Source organism: Leucopleurus acutus (genome assembly GCF_964270905.1).
Source record: "Leucopleurus acutus genome assembly, chromosome: 17".
Classification (NCBI taxonomy): Eukaryota; Metazoa; Chordata; class Mammalia; order Artiodactyla; family Delphinidae; genus Leucopleurus; species Leucopleurus acutus.
The window spans coordinates 45383964-45409214 of record NC_139159.1 but is presented as its reverse complement, the minus strand read 5'-3'; the positions used below and the strand labels follow the sequence as shown (position 1 = coordinate 45409214).

The 25251-nt window shown below is 45.4% G+C and overlaps 1 protein-coding gene across 1 annotated transcript in view; it reads right to left on the bottom strand.

Annotated features, from left to right (window-relative positions):
• MATN2 (matrilin 2) overlaps window positions 1–25251 on the bottom strand; it is a 153538-nt gene that overhangs the window by 122642 nt on the left and 5645 nt on the right. Inside the window, exon 2 of the mRNA XM_082858692.1 lies at window positions 15197–15338. Coding sequence (XP_082714818.1) covers window positions 15197–15338 — 142 coding nt within the window. The remainder of the gene's footprint in view (window positions 1–15196; window positions 15339–25251) is intronic.

Here is a 25251-nt window from a genome sequence, read left to right as displayed (position 1 = left end):
TCACAAATGAGACAACTGGGGTTAGGGTCGTTCTGCTACTTACTCATGGTCACACAGTGGAAAGCCAGAGCTCACACCTGTTCAAAGTTAGCTATGGTTATTTGTAAAACCAAGCTGACAAGTGTGGTGGCAGGTGTGGAAAGGTTCAGGAGCCACGGTTGATCGGAAGGTCAGTAAGAAAATGGGGCCATGAGACTGTCAGGGCAAAGGAAGCCATCTTAGGCTGCCTCTGCAGAACCAGAGGCTCCTGATCGAGAAACGACAGTTCAGGACGCTATTCTGTATTTAAAGGAAACATAGGCAGGGTTATTTCTCCCTCCTGAACTTTAACATGTAAACCAAACTATCAGTTTAGCTTCTCCAAGGGATGTCCCTTTGGGTGCCCCCCAGACACTCCAACTGAACATGGTGTTTGAACTCACACAAGGCACTCCATGTTTGTTGAACAAATAAAAATATAGTTACTGTGGTTGTGTGTGGCAGTTTTACACTGCAGCTGTTTGCAGACACCGATTATGTCCGTCTCGTCTGTGTTTGGGGCTGGCCTTAGCTTCAGTGGCTGGTTGGATGGCTTTGTTCCAGCCCTGACTCAGTCTGACCACTGGCTGAGGCAAACGTCTGCATGAGAGCAGCCCATGTGGTAGGAGGGGAAAGGGCTCCCCTGAGCCCTAGAAGACTTGGTATTAAGCCCTGCTGCTGGTCAATTACTTCACCTTGAGCAAAAAGGAATATTTCTGGACTCTGGTTCCCTCACCCTTAACCCTTATTTGTACCAGGGACTTCCATGGCAGTCTGGTGAAGCCCAGCTCTGTGAACCCTTCTCAGAATACAGTTGTTAGATGTCCAGAATAAAATGCAACACACACTAGGATGGGAATTAGAAAAAAAATGGAGAATAACAAGTGTTGGTGAGGATGTAAAGAAATTGGAACTCTTGTGCGTTATTGGTGGGAATGCAAAATGGTGCAGCTGCTATGGAATACAGTTTGGCAGTTCTTCGGAAAAGTTAAACATAGAATTACCATGTTTCCCAGCAATTCCATCCACGGTACATATCCAAAAAAATTGAAAGCAGACACTCAAACAGATACTTGTACGCCAGTGTTCACAGCAACGTTATTCAAGCAGCCAAAAGGTGGAAACAACCCAAGTGTCCATCAACAGATGAATGGATAAACAAAACGTGGTATATACATATGATGGAATATTAGCCATAAAAAGAATGAAGTTCTGATACATGCTACAACATGCCTGAACCTTAAAAATGTTACGCTAAGTGAAAAAAGTCAGACACAAAAGAACAAATATGGTATCATTCCACTTACGTGAGGTATCTAGAATAGGCAACATAGAGACAGAAAGTAGAAAGGAAATTCCTGGGGGATGGAGGGGGAGGGGTGGGGAGTTATTTCTTAATGTGTAGAAAGTTTCTACTTGGGATGATGAAAATGTTCAAAACGTCCTGGAAATAGACAGTGATGATGGTTGCACAACAGTGTAAATGTACTTAATGCCACTGAATTGTACACCTTTTTTGGGGGCGGGAGGTGAAGTAGAAAAGAATAGCTTTATTACTTTGTCAGGCAAAGGGGGACACAGTGGGCTCCTGTCCTCTAAAAACTACGTGTCCCCTGTATACTTTAACATGGTTCAAATGGTTAATTTTATTTTATGTATATATTAATACAATAAACAAACAAATAAATAAATCCAAAGGATGAGAAAGGAGGCCAATTATTTGAACTACAGTGCATCAAGATATTAAAAAGAAAAAGAATTGTGGATATAGTAACATACTGACTTTAAAAAATTACTCTAAATAACAAGATCAAAAGATGGGTTACTAACTAGTGTAATTCTGAAGTAGTGGTGAGTGAAAGCACTATTCTGAGTTCTCTCTCACGACGATAATGTGCCATGAACAGATCTGTGATCTCTACCGCTGAGACGGCACCGCTACTACTTTGTGGTTTGAGGTTTACAATTATAATAGAAGGAAATGCTAAGTTGCAGTCAGAGGTTAGTGAAAAAGGATGTTATTTTTTTCTCATCCAAATTACGGACCCACTGAAGTCTATCCAAGGGATCTTTGGAGGCCCATGGACCCCAGGTTAAAAACCTCTCAACGAGATGATCTCTAAACTCTCTTCTAATTAAAACGGTGCGATCTAGCGGTGATTTCTGGCTCATCTGAATATTATGGATAAATTAACATCTCTGATAAGTTTTTTTTTTCTTATCTGTAGCTGGGGATTATTATAAAATCTGCCTCTCAAGGGCTTTGTGAGGGAAAGGGAGGTAAGGAAAGCATTAGGAGCTTGGTAAAACTGTAAAGCTCTGTTGTAAATGCTAGGTAGTATCAGGGAAACCTAAGAGTCCATGAAGATGTCTGCCCCATCCCCTGCACGCCCATCCCCCAGGGCTCAGGGTTCCTTCAGAATTTTTGCTCAGATCTTTGTGAACTATGGGAATGGAACACTGGGCCCCCTTTGTTAAAGAATACCATGCCCCGTGCAAAAACATAGTTTTATGAACTATAATGTATGTCAGCAGATTCGAAAATACAGACAAATCAGATCATCTTAAGGAAAATACCAATTATTAAATAGACTCAAGAAGAAACAGAAAACCTAAACCCACTAATGACTCTTAAAGAAATTGAATGAGTTGTCAAATATATCCTCTCTACAGAAGGCATCCAGCCTAGATGGTTTTAGGTGTAAGTTTTACTAGCTCTTGAGGACGTCTTCTCTCACTGATCCTATACAAATTTCCCCCCAAAAGACCCATGCTGCCTGAAACTGTGGAACGTGTACCAAACCCTAAAGACGCGTGTTCCTTTAACGAATGAACAAATGATAAAACGGAGGCAAATTATGAAACGAAACATAATGTATTAGAACTAAACTATTTTGGTAGAGAAAAACAGCCAGGTAAAATGCGTGGTCTACCTATTCCTTTTCATTTTGGAGACAAATTCAAGTTTGATTGGAAGAGGGGAGTCAAGGAGCCTGCTACCTTCAGCGGTTGGGAGAATCACACACAGGACAGCCACAAGACACTGGCACCAGTGCATACGGGTGAATGGTACCGTGGGAGGAGGGGATGCTTCCCAAAGATATAAGGATCCTTCATCTTGCACCAGGCTTAGCACAGCGCCTGGAACATGGGGACTCTCTTAACATATTTATTCAATGAATGGATGGAGTAGACTGGAAGAAGGCCCAGTGTCAGGCCTGGGGAATTAAGAGCTGGAGATGGAAAGCAGCCTCTCACAGGCTTGGCCAGACCTGAGCCCCTTGGACAGGATTCCTCTGCAGTTTACTTCATGGTCCAACTTGACTGTAAAAGCCTCAGGGGCTCATCCTCCCAGGGTTTCTCATGGCCAAATGCCCCTCACTGCACCTACTCCATCGTGCCCTTCCAAAGGCCCCTCCTGGCTCTGAGCCCAAGCGGTCAGATGTTTACGTTCCTCCTGTTTCTCCCCCAGCCCCTTCCCCTGCACCAGCTCTTTGTACATCTGGCCGTCCAGCTTCCTCTTTGATGTTCTCACTCACTGACTGCCTGCGGGCTTACGATAACTTCTCCCTCCTCCTCCTTTCTCAGCCCCACCATCCTGTGAACCGCCAAAATACACACACTGCCCTCCTTTCTCCTTTCATCTTTCCCTATAAATCAGCCTCCTCTGGATATACTGAAAGGAAGCTTGTCTGAGCTAGTGGTTTTAATTCCTGGCTTCTGAAAGATCCTACCCGGACTTGGTTTCACATCCTGGCTAGACTGCACTGGTTTCCCATCTGCAGCCCAAGGACATTGGCTGCCCAACCCCCTGGGCTTGTCCAATCTGCTTTAGAGACTCAGAAATGTGGTAAATTAATAAGTACCACACCACTGAAGTCTTTGAACATGCTTCCCTGGAGTACATCAGTAACAGTTATACCACCCTGAAAGGGAAGATAAAGGGAACAGAAAGAAAAAAGAGGCTACTTAGGAACATGTCAGAGAAGACATACTGTCCTCCACAAACTGGGAAAGCAGGAAGCAAAGCAGCTTGTTACGGGCTGAACTGTGTCCCCCAAATTCATAAGTTGAAGTCTACTACCTCAGAACGTGACTGTATTTGGAGATAAGGTCTTTAAAGAGGTGATAAAGATTAAAAGAGATCATTAGGGTGGGCTCGAATCCAATATGACCGGCGTCCTTATAAGAAGAGGAAATGTGGACGCAGACAGACACAGAGGGAAGCCCATGTGAGGACACAGGATGCGGGTGGCCATCTGCAAGCCCAGATGAGAGGCCTCACTGTAACTGAGCAGGACCCTATGGGGCCTTCCTGGGACAGACCCCTCCCTATATCCTCTGCTCTAGCTCCTCTCTGAAGTACCCAGATAATAGTATCTCATGCATATTTCCTGAGCTTTTCAGATACTAAAAACCACCACCCAAACAGAAAAACTTAACTACTTGATAATCAAGTAGCCCCCAGACCTTCTGGCACCTAAGGATTGATAATGTTGACCACCCTGCTACCTCACCATCAACAAATAAGGGAAGTGTGAATGAGCTGATCACATGCTCTGGGACGCCCCTCCTCACCTGCTCACCCGGCCTTTAAAAATGCTTTGCTGAAACCCTTCAGGGAGTTCAGGGATTTTTCTGGGCATGAGCTACCCGTTCTCCTTGCTCGGCTCTGCCATAAACCTTCCTCTGCTCCAGACTACGACGTTTTGGTGCTTGGCCTCACTGTGTCTCTGGCACACAAACTTGCGTTCGGCAACATCACCAAGAATCCAGTCAGCTGGCACCTTGACCTGGGACTTCTGGCCTCCAGAATCATGGGAAAATAAATTTCTGTTGTTTAAGCCACCCAGTCTGTGCCACTTTGTTATGGCAGCCCTGATAAACTAATATACAACTCAAGTCTCCATGATATTTCCTCTCAAGAATACATGAAATGTTTATGGATTGATTATTCAGGCAACGTTTGAACTAACTCTCCTTGTATCAATATGTTCAGTATCTAATAGACATGAAATATTTAGACATGAATTTTTAAAGTAAAGATGATTATTCTTTATAATCATTTCAAAAGAATATAAAATATCTTTTAATATTTTCAGTGGGGACTTGGAGAAAGATACAGAAAACATTTCATCAAATTTGCAAATGATTCAAACTTGCTAAGTTAAGGAGGAAAAATAAATGAGTTGAGAATGATGAACCTAAATGAAGAAGATAAAATTTAATACAAAGAATTTTAAGTATTCCACTTAAGTTTAAAAAAAATAGTTTGGTATATCAGGGGTCCCCAACCCCTGGTACCAGTCCATGGCCTGTTAGGAACTGGGCCACACAGCAGGAGGAGAGCAGCCAGTGGGCGAGTGAGCAAAGCTTCATCTGCCGCTCCCCGTTGCCCCCACCGCTCCCCACCGCTCCCCATCACTCACATTACCACCTGAACCATCCCCCACCCCCGTCAGTGGAAAAACTGTCTTCCACAAAACTGGTCCCCGGTGCCAAGAAGGTTGGGGACCGCTGTGTTATATGATACTAAGCCACCTGTAATAAAAGTTTAGTGACTTTTGTTGACTGCAAGCTCTACGTAAATTAACCCAAAAAGCTAAGGCAATATACCTGTAATCATTCTTTCACTCATTCGGCGAACATTGCCAGAAGTGAAACCCAGGTATTCAACAAATTATATGTTGCCATCACTAAAAATTTCGCAGTTTCTCCCTTGTTTAAAAAATGTTATTTCAAAGGCTCCTAAGGCAGATTTTTCTTGGAAACCAAATATTTAGCTTTTTTTTTTTTTTAATAGAGGAGAAAGTCCTTATCTTTGAGTTCATTTCCTAATTCTCCAAGCGCCTCCCCAGAATCCTGGAATGTGATGGTTTGCAGATGAGAGCCTTATTTAACCCCCTGCACACAAGGCCTTCAATATCCCTGAAGCCTGAGGAGCCAGTTCATTTCCGGGGCTAATCCAGGCGCTACAAAGTTTCATATGGAAGAAAAATCTGTCTCCTTAAAAGCACAGGTATTGGGACTTCCCTCGTGGCTCAGTGGTTAAGAATCTGCCTGCCAATGCAGGGGACACGGGTTCGAGCCCCGGTCCGGGAAGATCCCACATGCCACAGAGCAACCAAGCCTGTAGGTCACAACTACTGAGGCTGCGCTCTAGAGCCCATGAGCCACAACTACTGAAGCTTGCGTGCCTAGAGCCCGTGCTCCACAACAGGAGAAGCCACAGCAATGAGAAGCCTGCGCACCACAACGAAGAGTAGCCCCCACTCGCTGCAACTAGAAAAAGCCTGTGCACAGCAACGAAGACCCAAAACAGCCAAAAATAAATAAATAAATTTATTTATTAAAAAACAAGCACAGGTATTTGGGTCCGCATCTCCTCTTTAAGGTCTTAACAAGTCTAAACTCTGCCATACACAGCCTTCAGAGAGCCCTTCATCTTCACTTTTTTTTTCAAACTAAACATCCTCAGGTCTTTCAACTCTTTTCTGCATGCCCTGGCTTTCGAGACTTTTCCTCTTTGCCCATTTGCTGGTTCATTTTCTCCTTCTCTAGGAATTTACTGAGTGTCTGTCGTGTACCTGGCATGTTACTAGCATCGCCAATACAACACAGACATCAACGCCAGCAATCAATCACTACCAAGGCTGACAAGTACTGGGCTGGGACAGACGGGCATGCTGCGGGGATGTGATGTGGGGTACCCCAACCTAGAAGATTAGGGCTGCTTCCACATAGACCCGAAAGATGAGTCCAATTCGGTTGGATGAAACAGAGGAGGTAGGATTGCCAGAAAGGGTTTGAGCAGAGGAAATGTTATGTTGGTTTCTCCAACCCCGCCTCTGCTGCTCAGTGGTTGCACGACCTTGTGCAAAACATTTAACCTCTCTAAGCCTCAGTTTCTTCATCTGTAAAATGGGGATAATAATATCATGAAGGGCAGGGTGAACTGCCTAGCACAGTGCCTGGCACATAGTAGATGTTTCCCCAAAACGGGCAGCCATCGTTACCAGTGTTATCATTATTATAATCAGGTGGGGAAACCTGGGACACAATTGGCTCCAGAGGGGTAAGGCTGTATGCCTCGCCCCCCAAGAACAGCAGCCGTCAAAGAGGAGAAGAGAACGGTGGCTATGTCACCCACCGAGGGGACGTCCTCCACCCCATCCCCCCACATATACACACTGCAGGTGCCAAACACATGAGCAAGCTGAGGATCAAACATCCTGGAACTGAAGGAGGGAGTGAATGGAGAGGAAGCGATAATGGAAAGTTATGGAAAAGGAAGGGGATAAAGAGTTTACTAGAGAAGAGAAGGTGAGAGAGAGAATCTGTAAAAGAAAAAAGAATCAAGTTATACATTCACTGGGTAGGAAAGCTTTTAACTCTGGCTTGTTAGAAGTCAGATACTAATGCTTTTTGGAGTTTTCCCAGTATTAATCACAAGACTGGAATGAAGAATTCACTTCCTACAGTTTCTAAAAATTGAATGATAACAGAGACGTTAGTTTATAGCTAAAACAGAGAGCACATGCAGGGAGGGATGAGATGAGATGTACTTTCTGCATCTGGGCTGAGTAGCAGCCATGACAGTCCCTCCATCAGGTCCATAATTCCATCCCGACCGTATTACAGAGGATGCATAGAGGGGGACTGATAAAAGGGAGGGGGGTGATTTTACTTCAAAGGGTTTATTTTATTTATTTATTGTTTTGCGGTACGCGGGCCTCTCACTGCTGCGGTCCCTCCCGTTGCGGAGCACAGGCTCCGGACGCGCAGGCTCAGCGGCCATGGCTCACGGGCCCAGCCGCTCCGCGGCATGTGGGATCCTCCCGGACCGGGGCACGAATCCGTGTCCCCTGAATCGGCAGGCGGACCCTCAACCACTGTGCTACCAGGGAAGCCCAAAAGGGGTTATTTTTTAAAAAGCCTTTGCTACAGGACTTCCCTAGTGGCACAGTGGTTAAGAATCTGCCTGTCACTGCAGGGGACACGGGTTCGATCCCTGGCCTGGGAAGATCCCACATGACGCAGAGCAACTAAACCCGTGAGCTACAACTACTGAAGCCCGCGCGCCGTGCTCCGCAACAAGAGAAGCCACCGCAATGAGAAGCCCGCGCACCGCAACGAAGAGTAGCCCCAGCTCCTCACAACTAGAAAAAGCCCGTGTGCAGCAACGAAGACACAATGCAGCCAAACATAAATAAATATAAAAAGTCTTTGCTATAGTTAAGACAATTCAATAAGCTCTACGCATCAACCTTCATTTTTATAAACAGTTATAATGATAAAGACACACGCCAGCCACTGGATTCTTTAGATATGTGTTAATCACTGCGCTGTAAGAGGCTTGAGTCCCCCCCCCCCCTTTGCTAACTCCCCTTAGGTGGAAAAATGTTAGCAGCTTATTTTTAAAGCCCCAGAAAGGGTTGATTGACCTGGCTTACAGTCAGGCTTACAGTTTGCTTATACCCTCCAGCTGCAATTTTCTAAGCAAATGTTTTTCATCCTGCATCTGGCTCGTGCCCCACAGCACCTCTTCCTAAGACCTTTTCCTCCTGCCCATCCCCACCCCACCTCCCAGATTTCTCTTCTGCGAAGGTTCTCAAACTGAGGTCTCCAGAAATGCAATTTCTCAGGCCCCAACCCAGACTTACTGAATCAAACACTCCAGGCATGGGAACCAGTGGTCTGAGTGCAGCGAGCCCTTCAGGAGCTTCTGACACACAGTGAAATTTGGGAACCACTGTTCAGTTTCCTGATCCTTACCCCCACCCCACCCCGCCCCCCGCCGCCGCCTCCTGCCTGATTCTGTTGCCCCACTCTCTCTGTCTCAAAGCTTCTCCCTCTCACCTGCAGAGAGGGAAAGAAAGCCAAAGATTGCATGGGGGGCGGGGGGGAGGGTTCACTACGGGAACCAGAGAAGGGACAACCGGAAGGCGGGAATCGGTGATGTCACCACGCCCCAGACGAGACCTGAAGGATCCCTGACTTCAGCCACCTCAGAAGAAAAGCGGCTTGCCCCGGGTCGCTTGCTAAGAGGCTGAAACCATGCACAAGAGGATGAAATCAGCCACCTGTACGCCTCATCCTCTCAGGGGTCCAACACACGCGCGGAGCTTTCGCCGTGGGCGGGGCCAAAGCAGGGGCTCGAGGTCGGCGACCCCGGTGTTTCCCTTAGGAGCAGCCGCAGCTCCAAATACTGATGGGTATTTCCTCTTCTTCTCAAAACTCCTGGTCGGGGAGCCAGCTCGAGTGTGAGGTGCCTTTTTCTTTGCTCAAACACACATCTCCTGAGTCACGCATCCTCTCCTGGGGCGAGGGGCGGGGGCGGGGGCAGGGGCGGAAGGTCACCTTTTCATTCTAGGTTTTCAGAAGCCTTAACAAGTTTGCCAGATCGCTTTACTTCTCTTTGCCTTGGCTTCCTCGTCTGAAAATGAGATAAACCAATAACCACCTTGCAGTGGTTTTTTTTTTTACAGATCAAGTGAGCTAGCTTGTCCCTGCTCACAACAGGGGCTCAGTACCTCCAGAGGTGTCATGAGACATGAAAAACAGTCCCTTTCTTCAAGGGTGTACAATCCGGTACTAAAAACAAGGCAAGTACAAAAATAACCAGAATAGGAATCCTCGGGTATGTGCCGTTATTACCCCTCAGAATAAGGCAAAGAGGGTTGACACCTTGGTAGAGGACCTGCAGTGCATGTGGCCCATCCCGGGATGGGAGGGTCCTGCCTGGCTGGCAGCGGGAGAAGGTGGCAATTGGCCTGGCCCTGGCTGATAACAAGCCTTGGCCAAGGAAAGATACTCCAGGTAGAAGGAAGAGGGTGAACAAAGCCCTGGAAAGCTCAGGGAAGGAGACCAAAGTTGCATCCATGACAAAGTGGCTTCAGGGCATGTAAGACCGGTGGCCTCAATGGGTCTGTCCTTCCAGAAACCAGAAGCTCAGAGGGCTTCCGGCATCTGCTTTTCCTCCTTCACTGAGGGTGCCAACAAATGTCAATTAGGGGGATTGTTTCAGGATGTGGAAATTCATTTGCTGTCAGCCAATGCTTGAAAATGTTAATAATTATCAACCTAGGCGAAAACCTCCATTGGCAATACAGAGCAGGACATTCTTAACGCTCATGCCAGCCAACTCCTTCAGCCACATTGCTAACTTAGGCGGTTTCAGCTCCTCATACAAAACACATTTTTGCATTTTTACCCATGTTTTGATGTCAGGTTTCACTAGAGATGTATGCAGAACTGAAAATAAATGCCTCCTAATGTACTGTGGTTTCCAAGGAACAGAATTTGGGGCTGTATACAGTGAGTTCTTAGATTAGCTTTATTTTTAAGTAGTAAATTAACTGCTATGCAGAAATTTCACTAAATCCTGTGACCTCTGCCCTCGCACACCTCTGGAATTTTTCCTAGCAGAGTGGGTGGGGGGAGGGAGTGTCAGCTCCCACCATCCCTTGAACACACTATGGGGTCACCCTCCTTTCAAATTTAATTTTTTTAATAAAAAAAAAAAACATGAATTCTTCGTGAGTGCTATTGATCCAAAAGGGGAATCTATTATAGGGAGAGGAAGTAGAAATAAAATGAGATAGGCTGGTAAATTTAGAAAAGAAAGCACATGTCAACAAGACTTGGTAAAAGACAGATGAAACAGGGGAGCCAGTGGGCTGAAGCGCAGACAGTTTGAGTGTGTGCTCTCATTCCAGGAGTGAGGGGAGTCACCAGTACAGTGGGAGTTTGGGCAAGGAGGGTGAAGGTTTCCAAAAAGGCTGATCTGCCCCCACTGGTTGCCCTGGCGACAGGTCCACCCCCATATGACTGTGATATAGTAAAGAGAAAAATGTGCACAAGGAAAGCAGGCAGCAGTTAAGGATGGGAAGCAACAGGACTTCCAGTTAGCACCACCTTGAGGGGACCTTAGGGAAGAGTCTGGGAGGGGACGGGTGCCACTGATGCAGGATGGGTGCAGAGGGAAGAACCTGAAGGTTTCCATGAGCTTAGGCTCTGCGTACAGCACACCCTGCGGCTCCAACTCCACCAGCCGGCATAGTTGCCTTGAAGGGACTTTGAGCTGGAGAATGTGCTCACTGGTTTTCCTGGTGGCCTGGGACTGCAGGCTCTCCCTGCCCTTTGCCCCAGCCCTGGAAGGCTTAGGCAGTCCAGATGGCACAGTAGGGGGTAGAAAAGGAGTCAGCAGTGATCGCCACTGTTGTCAGCTGAGAGCCCTCCAGGGGCTCCCACCCCTGCAGCATGAAGCCCAGACTTTTCGTCGGAGCCCCTGAGGTCCTAAGTGAGCTGGTTCCCAACTCCTCTGGGCTTGTCTCCAGCTCAGACTACCTGCCTGACAGACAGGGTGCCCTGATGGCTTCACCAGGTCCCGCCTCCGTGCTCCATCCTCACCCCTCTCCTGCCAGCTCATCTCCCAGCTCCACGTGGCCTCAACTTTCCCTAGGAACGTTTCCCGAAACCAGCCATTTACAAAGTGTGGTTTGGGGACCCCCTTCACAGGGTCCATGAGATCAAAACTATTTTTGTAACAGTACTAATGTTTGCCTTTTATACTCTCTCTCATGTGTGAACATCGTTCGAAATGTTTATTGATGTGGTTTTAGATTCCACATTGCAGTTAACCTTTAAGGAACTACTTTTTGTCAAGTTTTGGTGTCCTATCGGAGAATATCCATAATCACAAGAAAAGGCTATTAAAAAATGTCTTCTTTTTCTGACTACATGTCTGTGTGAGGCCATAGTTTCTTCATGTAACCCAACCAAAACAATATTTCATGAAAGGCTGAATGGATGAGAAATGAGAATCCAGCTGTCTTTAATTAAGCCAGACACTGAACAGATTTGCAAAAATGTAAAATCCTGCCATTCTTCTCACAATTTTTTTATTTAGAAAATATTATTATACAAATATGTTTACTTACATTATGGTTAGGTTATGGGTTTATTATTGTTATTTTAAAATTAATTAATTTATAGGTTTTTTTTTTTTTTTTTTTTTTGGCGGTACGCGGGCCTCTCACTGTCGTGGCCTCTCCCGTTGCGGAGCACAGGCTCCGGACCCACAGGCTCAGCGGCCATGGCTCATGGGCCCAGCCGCTCTGCGGCATGTGGGATCTTCCCAGACCGGGGCACGAACCCGTGTCCCCTGCATCGGCAGGCGGACTCTCAACCACTGCGCCACCAGGGAAGCCCCTAATTAATAGTTTTTAAAGTTCTCCATTTCAGTTTCTGATCCAGTAAACCTCAGTAGACTTAACCCACAAAAATAAAAGCTCTTTGGTATCCTCAATAATTTTTGAGTGTACAAGGGTCCTGAGACCACCTTCTTATACTGAGCCTACAGCAGGCAGAGTAGAGCTGTTAACTTAGCTATGCCTCTACCATTGCACACCGACTCCACCAAATTAATGACCTTTTTACATGTCTGTCTCCCCCACCGCACAAGTGCTTCCTGATGGTGGTTGTTCTTTAACCCCCTCATGTCTGGCACAAAGCAGAAAGTCCAGATGAATGAATGAAGCAGAAGGGAAGCCCACACATCACAGGCTACCGCCCGAGCAACGTGCCAACATTCACAGGAGGGCAGATAACTATCTGCATTATTTGTTTTTAAACTGGCTCAAGTTGTTACTGGGCCTCTGACTTGAATTTAGACATAAATATAAATATTTTTTTAAAAATCAGAAAATTCAAATGAAAAATTAACCTAAGAAACAATTCTGCTTCTACTCTGTTAAACTTTCAGAGACACCCCATGTAAGCAAGTAACTGGGGAGATACACCATGCAGTGGATAGCACAAATACAGCCAAAATGATCTGCCACAAAAACAGTGACCAGGGCAAGGACCACAACAAGCATAGCTTCTCCATCTCTGTTCGCTGTCAAAGGTAGACCAAAAGCAGATGGCACTAGAGGATCCAGGCCAGAGTTGCGGTGTTGGCCTTTGGTTTCACGATTCTCACTCACTCACCCTGTTCCCAAGTCAAGCAGCCCTCCAGCATGTCAGAGAGCGGCCACGTCATCCCCTGGCGGGCAGAGATGTGCCACATCCCATCCCCCTCTTTGTCCCTGACACATTCTCCTACAAAATGAGAAAAGGGGAGGGGGGGATACTGGACGTGGGATGGATGCCTTTAGCAAAACAGGATCTTTTATCTCCGAAGACAAGGGGTTTCTACTTCAGAGCATGAGCTCAGGGTGAAGGAGAGGGCAGTAAATGCTGACAACTAGGGGATGCCCCGTGGCGGGGGCAGGGGGTATGAGAGTGTGTGAGTGTGTGTGTTTGTGTGCATGTGTGTGTACAAGTATGTGTCGGAGGTGGGGAGAGAAGAGAGAGAGAGAGAGGCAGGGGCTGGGGACGGCATGGGGGCAGAGATATTTGACACCAAGAGGAGTATGCTTTTCTGGCTAAGAGTGTAGAGGCTCATTCCGAAAGCATCCCCATCAGAAACCCAACTGTGTAATCGCTGCTGCTGATCTAGGAATCAGGCGTTTCCAGCTCTCTCTCTCTCTCTCTCTCTCCCCCCCACACACACGCCTACATATCTCCACCACCTCTGTCTTTCTAGATAGATAGATGATAGATAGATAGATAGATAGATAGATAGATAGATAGATGATAGATAGATAGATGATAGATAGATACATAGATAGATGATAGATAGATAGATAGATGATAGATACATAGATAGATAGATGATAGATAGATATGTTTATCATATGATGGTATATGTTTATCATCTTGAAATTTGTTTTTAAAAAAACCCTTTAGGGCTTCCCTGGTGGCATAGTGGTTGAGAGTCCGCCTGCCGATGCAGGGGACACGGGTTCGTGCCCCGGTCCAGGAAGTTCCCACATGCCGTGGAGCGGCTGGGCCCGTGAACCACGGCCGCTGAGCCTGCGCGTCCGGAGCCTGTGCTCCGCAACGGGAGAGGCCACGACAGTGAGAGGCCCGCGTACCGCAAAAAAAAAAAAAAAAAAAAAAACCCTTTAATCAGCGTACTAAATATCCCCCAGTCCTTTCCACATTTGCAGAAGTCCTATGTTTATGTCACTATGGAAACAGATTCTCAAGAGACTAAAGACATGGAGGGCCCAGCATCATGGAGTCATTGTTTAGGTTAACACCGTAAAGATTCTGACCTCTCAAAACAGAGCTTTTGGTTCCTCTGGTCTCTGTCATTGCGGATGCTGAGGTGACCAGGCACTGGGCAGTTTTCTCAGTGGCCTTCACAGGGGGTGAGATTTTAGGGGGTACAAATATAAAACACAGTTTTGGAGAACAACTTCACGGAATGATGGTTGTGGTAAAGCTTTCATTCACTGCATGACTATAATTTACATATATTAATTATCTGGCTTTCTCCTCACAAAAATATTCCAAGATCAGCATGAACATTCCCATTTTACGGATGAGGAGACTCAACCTCGGAGAGGTCATGTTGCCTAAGTGTACACACTTGGTCCGTACCAGAGCCAGGTCTATGAACTCAGGTCTATGCCAAAACCCACCATCCTTCCACTGGCCAGCCTTCCTGTTAACCCCCCACATCCTAGGCTTTCCAGAGCCCATGTTTAGAACCAGGCCCAGGTCCTGTGTGTTTTCAGGACCTTTCCTTCCTCTTGGAGAAAGAAAAGAATTCACCTGAAGAAAACACGTTCACGGGGTGAGCCTAACAGACCTCTAACATTTTCCATTTCTAATATCTTGATTCCACCTCTCTCTTGTGCCGGCTCCCACCTTCCCCAAACCCGCCTGCTCTACTTCTCATTCTGCCAGGCAGGGAAGCATTATTAACACAGATTAGCCAGACAAATCCAATAAAAAATTCTCAGAACACCCTTGTCCAGGTAAGTCCAACCAGGGCTTTTTCAGATAAAAACTCAGTGCCGTTGCTTATTGGAGACAAGTCATGAGCTTCAGATTAACTGAAAAGCTTTGCAATAGAAGAGGTTTAATTTCATTTGAAAACCCGTGTAGAACCACATTCTCAACTCAGGATGCACTCATTGCCAATGAGATGCCCTCTCCCCCAGCACGCCCAACACGGGACCCAGGGCTGGGAGAGCTGCCCCGACGGACACCCATCCCCTGGTCTGGAGGTCCACCCTCGACCACCTCTTCCTACTTCTGTAGGTGGAGCCCCGTCACTCACCCAGGAGGGCCGTCTGAGGGTGGGTCCGAGCATGTCTCCCTCTGGAGATGGACCTGGAAGGAGGCCACTCCCTGGCCTCAGCGGGTAGGAGGAGGATCTGTCCGAGGATCAGCAGAAAGGAGCCCACCAGCATCTTTTCCATCTTCAAGAAGAGAAAGAGGGGCAAGGCTGTGACAAACACAATGGGAGAAAAGGGCGGGGCGAGGTTTCTGGGTCTCCCTGAATGCTAGGTGCTGCAGACTCACCCCCGCCCTTCCCCAGATCAGACAGGCCACTTGTACTGAAAATTCCATTTGTGTGTATGACCCTCAGACCCACTGGTAGGTTCTTGGATACTCTGAGCAGGGCGTACATAGTTGAATTTTTTGTCACTGTAAGACTGAATGGAAAACTTGGGGGAAAAAACTCTACCCTGAAGTTTCTTTTCAATCAAGTTCATTATCAATTATTCATAGTCACATTCTATATCTTGGATTTGAAAAAGGAAAAACTACATCTGAGGATTGCAAGTAACAATATTTTCTTAGTCTAATAATAGTGGATGGTACAAATTAACATATATGTTTCCCAAGGAATACATATACAGTTGCATAAGATAGCATGACTTAGCCTCCTAGCCTCCCTGCCTTCCACACACATCTATTAAGAGGGAACGTGGTGCAGTGTTTTTAAGGGCTTGGACCCTGGCACCAGACCGCCTGGCTTTGAAGTGTCCTGGCTCTGACACTTGCTAACTGTGTGTGACCTTGGGCAACCTGCTTAACCTCCTCATGCCATGTGGGAATATGGTTAATTGGGTGACTTAATCCACGTAACGGAAGCATTCAGGGTAGTGTCTGGCACACATGGGGAGGCGAGGACAAGGAAACAAGCAACAGCGTTAGGGGACCAGAGAAGAATAGGATCAAACGCAACGTTGAGCACAAAGCTCTCGGATGCAGAAAGAATTTTGACTCTTGAGTTGAGCTTCAGATATCCACAGGGGTGAGGGAGTTTCAACCAGAGAAGCACACTCTTGACCAGACTTTACCCGTTTTCTGTACTGGTCCTGGAGAGTAGCTGGTGTGAAGGCTCTGGAGGAAAGATTCTGAGCAGGGAAGCGACATGGTCAGATCCAGGGTTTCCCAGGATGGCCAATCTCAGTGCTTCACATGGGATGAGAAAGGTACTTTCCACATGGTGAATGATGTTGCCTATTCTGCCTGGCAAACCCTCGTGGAGAAGGCAATATCCTGGGACTAGGTTTAAACGTATTTTTCTTCTAGTTTCTATCATTATAGTGGGTGTCATAGCAATTTATTAATTTATACAGAGTAGTGAGGAGGAGGGAATATTTAAGGAGGAACAACATTTAAGGAAGATCATCTGCTGTAAAGTCTTTACTAAATCCTCATCCTGTGCTTGGGAATTTCACCCAGTTGATTTCATTCAATCTTCAGACGTATCTCGCATAAATCAGAATTATTATTTCTGCTTTTTATTTTATTTAATTTATTTATTTTTTTTGCGGTACGCGGGCCTCTCACTGTTGCGGCCTCTCCCGTTGCGGAGCACAGGCTCCGGACGTGCAGGCTCAGCAGCCATGGCTCACGGGCCCAGCCGCTCCGCTGCATGTGGGATCTTCCCGGACCGGGGCACGAACCCGTGTCCCCTGCATCGGCAGGCGGACTCTCAACCACTGTGCCACCAGGGAAGCCCTATTTCTGCTTTTTAGAGATGGGGAAACTGAGGCCCAGAGAAGTTTAGTAACTTGACCTAGGTCACCCAGCTAAAGTAAGTAGCAAAGTTAGGATTCAAACCCAGGGTAAGAGGCTAATTTGCCAATTCACCGATGAGAGAAAACTTGATTAGCTGCAAGTCAAGTCCCCATAAGGCAATTCATGAAAGGCCATAGCTGTTTCACCACCAGAGGTGGAAACAGGGCAGGGCAGGGGCAGGGACCACTTCCTAAAACATGAAAAAGTAAATAATAATTCAGTGAACTGTTTGCTCAGCAAACTGCTTTCAGGAATTGACCTGTAGATGAACCCAGGTCTGTCGACCTTCAAAGTCCACAGTTTTTCACACTTGCTGTGTTGAGCTAGCTCACTTTTCACTATGCATTAAAATTCTATTAAAAATAGCAGATGTTTATTCAGCACTTACTATGTGCCAGGCACTGGGCCAAGTGCTTTAAATTTATTAAGTCATTTAATTCTTACAATAACTAGAGAAGTTCAATAATTTGCCCAAGGGTATGCAGCTGATAAAGGGGTGAAGCTCCAGAGCATTGCTAGTTCATTACAGACAACTACTGCCCACCCCTTATGAACAAATTAAACTCTTTACTAATTGGACTGTTCCCTATTCATAGCTTAACCTGTGAGATTCCTTTCTAGAAAAGGAAGAAAAAAGATTTTGCCTCTTTCTCTGGTCTTAAACCTACTGTTTACTGTCAAGTTTCCTTGGTATTTATCACGTTTTATGTGACATTCTAAGTGTGTTATGTCATTTATATGTGATTTATTATCTTAATGATGTTCTCCTTCCTCCCATCTGAGCAAATACAAAGTCCGCGTTTATTTCTTTTAAAATGTATACAACATGCTCTGAAGGCGCACGTCCATCCTGACACATCTGCAATTAAATCCAAACATTTAGAGCACGATGTGGTGGATAATTATCATTTTCAAAAAACAAATACCACTTCATGTGGCTTGGGTTTACTGTGGATTTCAAGAAGTGTTTGCATTTTCAAGTTACTATGGCCAACCAAAAGGCCCTGAAGATAGATGAGGGATAGGGAGTTAAAAAATAAACAGAAATAAACACTTCTAGCTGTCTAACCCTGAGAAGGTTACTTTCCCTCTCTCTGCCTCAGTTTCCTCATCTTTAAACTGGGGATAATGAAGAAACCTGGTCGTTGCATGAATTATATCAGCTCATATATATGTAAAGCACATAGAACACTGCCTGGCACATAGTAAGTGCTCAAGAAGCAATAGCTACTTATTATTATTATCATCATTATGCAATCAAACCAATTAATATAAAGTACACACTGCTAATTTTTGTCATATTGAGCCATTTAATGTACCTTATATTAACTTTGATGCTTACTTATGACTACTCTACTAAAACAATGACACACAAATCCATAATTTAAAAATACATGTTAGTATCTAAAAGTATTTAAAACTCTCTTTTTCAGAATGAAATAATGCCACTTGCAGCAACATTGATGGACCTAGAGATTATCATACTAAGTGAAGTAAGTCAGAAAGAGAAAGACAAATACCATATGATACCACTTATATGTGGAATTTAAGATATGACACAAATGAACTTATCTACAAAACAGAAACAGACTCACAGACATAGAGAATAGACTTGTGGTTACCGAGGGAGAGGAGGGATGGATTGGGAGTTTGGAATTAGCAGATGTAAACTATTATATATAGAATGGATAAACAACAAGGTCCTACTATAGCACGGGAACTATATACAATATCCTGTGATAAACCATAATGGAAAAGAATATGAAAAAGAATGTATGTATATGTATAACTGAATCACTTTGTGTACAGTATAAATTAACACAACATTGTAAATCAACTGTACTTCAATAAAATATTTTTCTTAAATGTTCTTTTTTTTTCTTTTTTTTTCTTTTTTTAATTTTTTTTATGTTTGTGGTATGCGGGCCTCTCACTGTTGTGGCCTCTCCCATTGCGGAGCACAGGCTCCAGACGCGCAGGCTCAGTGGCCATGGCTCACGGGCCCTGCCGCTCCGCGGCATGTGGGATCTTCCCGGACCGGGGCACGAACCCGTGTCCCCTGCATCGGCAGGTGGACTCTCAACCACTGCGCCACCAGGGAAGCCCAAATGTTCTCTTTTCAAAATGCAATGGCACAGCAAGCCACAGTCTGGTAGAAAAGATTTACAAAACATTAACTGATATATCATTTATCTCCAGACATAAGCTCTTATAACTCAACACAAAGACAAACAACCTACTTGAAAATGTGCAAAATATTTGAACACTCATATTGCCAAAGAAGACATTCAGATAACAAATAAACGTATGCGAAGATGTTCAACATTCTTAGTCATTAGAAAAATGCAAATTAAAAATCACAATGGGGCTTCCCTGGTGGCGCAGTGGTTGAGAGTCCGCCTGCCGATGCAGGGGACACGGGTTCGTGCCCCAGTCCGGGAAGATCCCATGTGCCGTGGAGCGGCTGGGCCCGTGAGCCATGGCCGCTGAGCCTGCGCGTCCGGAGCCTGTGCTCCGCAACGGGAGAGGCCACAGCAGTGAGAGGCCAGCGTACCACAAAAAAAAAAAAAAAAAAAAAAAAATCACAATGACATTCCATGACAAATCCACTAGAATAACAAAAATTAAAAAGACTGATATAACCAAGTGTTGGCAAAGATGTGGAAAACTGGAATCCTAATACATTGCTGGTAAGAATGCAAAATGGTGTAGCCACTTAGGGAAACAATTTAGCAGTTTCTCATTCAGTTAAACATACACTTCCCAAATGAGACAGCACAGGGTGACCAACTGGTCTGGTTTGTCTAGAATTGCCTGTGTTTTTGCACTGAAAGTTCTTCATCCCAGAAAACTCAGTCCTGGGCAAACTGGGCAAACCAGCAACCTAGATATTTACCCAGAAGATATAAAAACACACCCACACAAAGACTTATACTCAGATGCCCATAGAAGCTTTCTTTGTAAAAGCTGAAAACTGGGAACAATGCAAATGTCCATATATTAACCGACAGATAAATAAATTGTGGTACATCCATACAATGGACTACTACTCAGCAGTTAAAGGAATGATGTAATGGGTGAATCTCAAAATTAGGCTGAGTGAAAGCTACCAGACACAAAAAGAATACATACTGAACAATTCTATTTATATGACATTCAACAAAGGGCAAAACTCTGTGACAGAAAGATCAATGGTTCCAGGGGGTGGGATGGGAAAAGAGGGTCAGCTACAAAGGGGCGGGAGGGAAATTTCAGGGGTGGCAGAAATGTTCACATCATGATTATGGTGGAGGTTACATGGCTCTATACATTTGTCAGAACCCATCAAATTATACACTTAAAAGTAATGAATTTGTTTTAAGTTGGATTTCTAAAAAGCTGTTTAATAGAAACTAAAAGAGTGGGGAAAAGGATACTGTATACAAGTCAACATAAAACCAGCATAGCAATATTCATATCAGACAAGACAGGCTTTTTAAAAAAAAAGCAATGGCAGTGAAACAAGAAAAAATAAGTCAGTACACGTAGCCCACAATAATCACTGTTTCTCAGGGAGGCATTTACAGCTGCTAGCATTTGAAGAACAGGAGCCAGATCCAGTTCCAACTGGAAAACAAAATGATGTTTGAGAAACAGTTCCTTTCACATATGGGCATATGAGAAGCATTGTTGTGCTGAGAAATAGAGGTTAATTCAATCAGAACGGATTCCATGAAGCATTTGGGGGCATGGAAAGAATATTTTTTAAAACAATTAAACAGCTTTGACTTTTGTTCTAGCAATTTTTCTCCTCTCCATGAGACAATGAGTCTTTTCATTTAGCTTTACCAAGAGGGTGGGGCAGAGAGAGAGAAGGAGATTGTTCTAAGCATCACTGTTTCAAGTAAATCGACAGATGGCGTAGCATCCCATCAGAGCCAACACTATGTGCCGTGTGCCTTGAGAGGAGAGGCCTGGCTCTGTCACAACACGCTGCGACCTCGGTTAGGTGATTTAACTCTCTGGGCTTTAACGAGTCAGCCATGAAATGAGAGGCGTGGTCTGGAAGCAGCGTTCCTCAGCCTAAACCAGACCACAGGCCCAGGACAGGGGCCCAGGACAGGACAACGCTGCTCCCCTGAGGAAGATGGGCATGACACCCTCTTCCTGCCCCTGCACAAGAAGACAAAGGAGCTAAAGCACTAATATTTTCTAAGTGCCTACTATGGGCCAGGCAGTGAGCTGGGCGCTTGTATATTGTTATCTCATTTGGCCCTACAGTCATTCTGTGAGGTGAACGAGGTCCCAATTTCATGGGAGGAACACCGGCGGCCACAGATAGAAAGACACTCTCCAAGGTCTCAGAGCTAGTTAAGAGACAAAGCCAGATTCTACCCCCGCCACCTCTCAGGCAGCCAGCCTACTTGCTAAAAAAGAGATTTTGAGTCCCCTCTCAAATTCTGAAAGTTCTTAGACATCATATTTAAGAGTTTTGTCCCTCAAAGGCCACTCCATTGGCACACCAAGTGTGCATACTAACTACTCTGTGTTCAATGAGAACCAGTCACACAGGGCTGGGGCCGCAGCAGCCCCAGAGGCCTTCCTTCCCGTCTCCCACCTCAGACCAGAATCCCCAGCTCCCACAGGGCCAGCAAATGGAGCCCAACCTCCATTTAGATGTTGACATTTAGATGTTGACCTGACATTGGCTTTCTGTGACTTTCACCCAGTGGTCAAGGCCTGCTTGCCAGCCCAGCCTTTCCAGGTACAGACTCAAGTCCTTTCATGGTCAAGGTAACTCCATCTGCTCCGGTACCTGGACTGGAAACTCGGCCTCAGCTTCCATGTGTCCCTTGCGTCACCATCACATTCATGGGTGGACAAGCCCTGGCTTTCCCGCCCCTGCTCCAGCCCTCCTGACGGTTCCCGCCACTGCAGCAATGCTCCAGTCTCTCTATTTCTCACCCAGACTTCTCCAGAAGCTTTGGAAGTGCACTTCCTGCCTTGGGTCCTGCCCCTTCCATGCTCAGAACCCACCTATGGCCTTACTACGTAACATTCATGTTCAAGGCCCTCCATGACAGACCACTGCCCGCCCTACAACCATGGCAGTCCCACGTGCACCCCAGCCCCTCTACCGGTGCCAAAAGAATTCAGATTCTTGTCCTAGACGGGTGCCTTCATCCACGCTGGTCCCTTGGCCTGGTCTGCCTTCTGTATTATTCAAAAACGCATTCATTCCTAAAGGCTCAAGTCACATGTCACCCACCCCCTAAAATGTTCTCCGATTTTCCCAGCAAGGATTGACTTTTCTACGCACCCCTGACAACGGGTTTGTGGTCTGCTCTAGCCCTGGGTTTTTGTTTGTTTGTTTTTGTTTTTTGGCCGCGCTGAGCAGCTTGTGGGATTTTAGTTCCCCGACCAGGGATCGAACCCACGCCACCGCAGTGAAAGCACGGAGTCCTAGCCACTGGACTACCAGGGAATTCCCTAGCACTGTGTTTCTTTTTCTTGTTTCCATATCTGTCTCCCTGCCTAGACTCTGAACTGTTCCTTGAAACCACACCCACGTGCTAGATGCTGAATTTCATAACTAAAGTTTTAGAAAATAGGTAAATGTTGCATAAACACATTTATTGATCAACAAAAGATCAATAAATGTTGAATCAAATTGGCCCTAGCTCTGCACCTGACAACTGCCAAGGCCGAGCCCAGGTCTTCGTCTACATACTCTGTTTGCCTTAACGCAGGCAACCCCAATGGCTCTCTCCTATGATGGAAGGAGCCTCTGCCCCAGATTCCTTGGCCTTGAATACATAATTTTTAAATGATATAGATGAAATATCAAATATCTAGTTATAATAATTAAAGTATCCATTTACTCATACATGCATATTCAAAACATTTGAAATTATAAAATATATATTCACTGAGAAATAATGCTTTATTCATTAAAAATGTTTCAGAAAACAGTGTTTTCTCTCATGTCATAAAACAGTTTTCAAATGCTTGCCTCTCTAACATCAGTATTTCATCAACGCTAAAGATTTTTTTGTTTTCTGACATCTTTACTTCTAGGTTGTCTGAGAGACAGCACTTTCTGAATCTATATATGATGCTGTCACTGGAAATTTTATCTCAGACCACCAGTTCCCACTTATGTAACATGAGGACAGTTGTTGGGTTTTTTAATATGTCCTGGAGGCATAAATTCACCATCTCTGCAACTTACTCATTCACTGTGCTGCTCTTAAAGTATCGTATCCAGTGTCATCCAGCCCTTGCAATTGTGAAACTGTGCCCAGAGGAATAATGACTAAATTTGAGTTGATTTTTCTTTTACTGTTTTGGTCATTGACTTCTACATGTATTCAAAATTAGCACACTGATTGAGGACATTTCAAGCTAACGTCTCTTCCCCCAGTAGTACTTTGTTCAACATATTTGACAACATATTCAAACTGACATATTTGTCCTCAGTTTGATTGAGGACATTTCAAGCTAACGTGTCTTCCCCCAATTGTACTTTGTTCAACATATTTCAAAGAGTTCCACATACTCTGAGAGACTTTGCAAGGACTCACATATACAGCAATTTCCTCTTTTCCAAGGAATTATTTTCTGGGGAAAAAAAACCCCTCACTTCATATTTTGGAATATATGGTCATTCCTACCTTATCTTTCCTCCCTTCCATTCAATCAAGCACCATGTTCTACCACGTGAGGTCTCGCATGCCTTCTCCCTTTTCCATCCATACCAAGGTCACAGCCCTAGGCTTGCCCCTTATTCATATTGGAGAGACTACAAAGGTCCTGGCAGACACTGCTGGTTGCCCCCCAATATCCTCCCCTCCTTCTTTAGTAATAGAACCCTCACTTTTCAACTGGACACATAATGGGGCTGGAAAAAGACCAAGATGCCAGCCCAGTCTTCCCTTCTTCCCTATCAGGTGACTGCATGGGGGTTAGGGGGGATGGAAGTGGATGCGGCGAGTACAACTTCAGAGAAGTGTCCTTAAAGGAGGGGTGGGGGAATGACCGCCTTGCTTTTTCCTTCCTGCTGGCTGGAATGAGCACATCCTGGCTGGAAACCCACCAGTCATTTTGAACCACGAGGCACCATGAAAATGGAAGTCATGCTGCATGGTAAAAGTGACAGGGCACAAAACTGTGGGTCCCCGACCCCATGCTCACTTTGGACACGCTGCCTTCAGGCTTCTAGACAGAAATAAACTTCCTTCTTCAGGGCACTGTCATTTCTGTTTTTTGTATAACTTGGAGTTGATCATAATCCTAATTAATTGACTGTTTCTAAGTCTCTCCTATTGACGCCATCTGGCACTAGCTGAATTCAATCTTCCCAACATAATATCATGCTTATCATGCACCTGCTCAAAAACTATCAGTGACTTCTACATACCAAGCCGATAAAATCCAGATTCCTGGGCTGCCCTGGTGGCGCAGTGGTTGAGAGTCCGCCTGCCCATGCAGGGGACACGGGTTCGTGCCGCGGTCCGGGAAGAGCCCACATGCCGCGGAGCGGCTGGGCCCGTGAGCCATGGCCGCTGAGCCTGCGCGTCCGGAGCCTGTGCTCCGCAACGGGAGAGGCCACAACAGTGAGAGGCCCGCGTACCGCAAAAAAAAAAAAAAAAAAAAAAAAATCCAGATTCCTTAGCTTAGCACTCAAAGTCCCATAATCTGGCCCTGTCTTACAATGCTAACCTCAGAAACACCCCCATCCATTCCACCAACACACACACACACACACACATTAACCCTCCATTCCAGCCCGGTAGCTCCATACAACGTCTCTTACTCACCGCTGGTTGGATTGAGTTTAGGACAACGGAGATACAGGGAGGGAATCACTCCCTTTCAAATTGAACTGTGAATGGAAACAACCTTAACAAGAGAACAGATACACTGTGGTGGAGGCATATAATGGGCTATTATACAACCATAGAAATGAGTGAATTACCGCTTGGCGCAATATCATCATAAACTTACAAACATAATATTGAACAAAATTAAATTCAAAATGGACAAAATGAATCTACAGTCTTAGGAATCGGGATAGTGGTTACACTTGAGGTGTCAGTGCACAGCAGGAGGCGTGAGGGGGGGATTGTGGGGTACTGGGAATGTTCTGCTGATTACTCAGTATGCTGACTGCAGGTTCATGAAAAATAATCCAGCTACACGCCAGATTTGCGCACCTTTCTATATGTATGCTTCAGTAAAAAGTTGACTTAAAAAACAGGCAAACGAAGGTAGAAGAGCAGTTACCTTCAGGGGGAGGTGATAATTAATTGGGTAATT